Source organism: Mercurialis annua, linkage group LG2 (genome assembly GCF_937616625.2).
Source record: "Mercurialis annua linkage group LG2, ddMerAnnu1.2, whole genome shotgun sequence".
Classification (NCBI taxonomy): Eukaryota; Viridiplantae; Streptophyta; class Magnoliopsida; order Malpighiales; family Euphorbiaceae; genus Mercurialis; species Mercurialis annua.
The window spans coordinates 4674404-4677345 of NC_065571.1; the positions used below are offsets into that span (position 1 = coordinate 4674404).

The following is a 2942-nucleotide window of genomic DNA, read 5'->3' on the forward strand; positions in this document are numbered from 1 at the left end:
TTGCTCCTAAACCCTAACTATAAAAAGGGGTTTAAGAGCAAACCCTAGGTAACTTCTTTTATTCTCTAAAAAATCTAACTCTTTTCTCTTCTTCTTCTTCCTCTCACAGAAATCTTACTTGAGCGTCGGAGCTAACATCCGGTGACCCCACCGGAAGTTCCATCTGACCTCTGTTTGCTGGTGTTTGCAGGCCTCAGCAGATCAGTTTCATTTGATGATTCATCACTATGTAATTACGTAATTAAATTATAATTTTTTATTTAACAATTTATATAATATAACATCAGTTATATTATACATTCTAATGTTCATTGTAATTTGTTTTTCTATCGCCTACGATTTAAGGTTTAGATTTTAGAATTTAAAATTTAGAGTTTGGAATTTAGACTTGGTGACTTTAGATATTAGGGTTTATAATAGTTTTTAGGCTCATGAATTTGAGGATTAGAGTTTGTAATTTAGAATTATGGTATATTTATATTATGGAGTGTAAGTTTAGAATAAAAATATTTTTACTTACTAAAAAAATTAATACTTTTTAGTTTATAATTTTTTTTCACTCTAAATAATTAATAGTGATTTTCTTGCAAGTATTAATTATTTTAGAAGTATATAAAATTGCAATTAATTTTTTTATGTAAAATATTTATTATTATTTGTGTTATAAAAATTATTTAAAATTTAAAAGTATACTTTTTAAAATTATTTAAAAATTAAAAATTTTACTTATTTTAAATGAATAATATAAATATATTATCTTTACTTAAAATTTTAAATATTATTAAAAATATATTTGAATATGCCTCAAAAGTTTATCAGAGAAATAAATATACTCGCTGTGACATATTTGTCTTAAATATATCTTTAAAGTTTTTAAATGGACAGTTTATGCCCTTCTGAAATAGAGAGATAACACTGTATGAAAGGACATAACTAAGTTGTTTTTAAAAATTTGAAAACACATTTTAAATAAATTTGTCATCAAAAATTTATTCATACTTCGGCATTAACATCATGGGGAAAATGAACTTTTCCCATAAAATGCCGTACCACTTTCTTCGACTGTTATCCTATTTTGTTTATACCCCATCCATCCTGTCACTGTAATTTAACTCACTTTTCTTTTTACTGTCAAATATGGATAATTGATTCCAAAAGTACCTAGACTTTTCAAATTGTAATAATTTGATAACTATATTTTTTTATAACTAAACTTTAATTTTATTTGAACAATAATGAATTATTTTGGTTACTAGACTTAATTTATATCACTTTTTTGTTTTGTTGACCAAATATCTTTCTCAGTGAAATCAAATAAAAAATTAGTAACAAAAAAAGAAATAAATTAAAATTGAAAGAAAAAAAAGTTTTGGTGCTCCAGATATCAATTACCCGTCAAATACTGTCAGTGAAACTTCTTGCTGCCTATATATAACGGGACAGCCACCTTCAAAAACCTTACTCTGAAACATAAAACAGAACCAAAAAAAACTTCGAATCCAAACCAGAACTTCACATGAATCCCTTCAACTTTGACTCCCCAAATTCAGATTTCTCATCGGAATCTTCATTCGGGTCGCCGGAATCCTTTTACAGCAACCAAAATTCCTTACCCTTCAACGAAAATGATTCAGAGGAAATGCTTCTCTATGAACTCATCACAGAGGCCACTGCTACTCAAGAAACATCAATGAAATTAAACTACTCAATCAAACAAGAAGAAATCAGCTCAGAAACTAGACAAAATTCCAAGAAACAAAAGTCATACAGAGGCGTAAGGAGGCGGCCGTGGGGGAAATTCGCGGCGGAGATACGAGATTCAACACGGCATGGAGTCAGAGTATGGTTAGGGACATTCGACAGTGCAGAAGCAGCCGCAATGGCGTATGATCAAGCGGCGTTTTCCATGAGAGGCTCCGGCGCGATTCTTAATTTTCCGGTGGAGAAAGTTGAAGAGTCGCTTAAAGATATTGAGTATAGTAATGGTGACGGTGACGAAGAAGATGGGTGTTCGCCGGTGGTTGCTCTGAAAAGAAAACATTCGATGAGAAGAAAAATGATGAGCAGGAATAAGAAAGAAAATAATAATAATAATAATAATAATGTTGTGGTTTTGGAAGATTTAGGTGCTGATTATTTGGAACAGCTTTTAATTACGTCCTCTGATCATAATCAGAATGCTAATTGTTGGTCAATTAATTAAATTGATTAGTAATCATTTGTGGGTTTTCTTTTTTCATCCATATATGGTAGGATTTAGCAGTGTCGATTTGGCGGCAAATCTCATGCTTATGTATAAATTGATTCGGTTTTGAAGTATAGATTGATAAAAAGAAATTGATTAAGTTTTCAGTTAAGTGTTTTAAATATTTGATTAACTGAATTAACAAACTATTTTTTTATTATTTAATCGTTATTGTTTTATCGATTTAGCCAAATTAACCAAATTAAGCGTTTAAATCGACTAGTTCCCTTTTAATCCGTTTTGTTTAATTCAATTTATTTGATTAGTTCAATTAAAGAGACAAAATAATTTAATCTTTTTATTTTAATTGAATCAGTCAGTTTTTTAATCAAATTGATCATTTAATTAATCAACCATGACACCTGAGTTTAGTCCCCCCCCCCCCCCAGTCACAAAACTCCCTAAAAAAACATCACTAAACCCACTAGGTTTTACCTTATGGGCCACTAAACCCTTTTTACCCCAAAACCGCCCCAACAAACCGTCCCAACCCTAAAAATTACCAAAATACCCCTAAAATCAATAAAAATTCAAACTAATTCAATCCAACCAAATTAAACATAAACAATCCATCCAACCAAATTAAATCTATATGAGTCAAATCGAAAATCCCCACCCACTGCCGCCATATTTTTCAGGCCACCACCCCCATCCACCGCCGGAAAAAAAATCGTCCAAAAATTAAAATGATTCTTTT

General features: G+C 30.4%; 1 protein-coding gene across 1 annotated transcript; it reads left to right on the forward strand.

Annotated features, from left to right (window-relative positions):
* Positions 1–1286: 1286 nt before the first annotated feature.
* On the forward strand, positions 1287–2352 carry LOC126669542 (ethylene-response factor C3-like). Its single transcript, XM_050363032.1, has one exon. It carries the CDS (start codon positions 1517–1519, stop codon positions 2201–2203), a length of 687 nt encoding a protein of 228 aa, XP_050218989.1. The 5' UTR covers positions 1287–1516; the 3' UTR covers positions 2204–2352.
* The last annotated feature ends 590 nt before the right edge of the window (positions 2353–2942 follow it).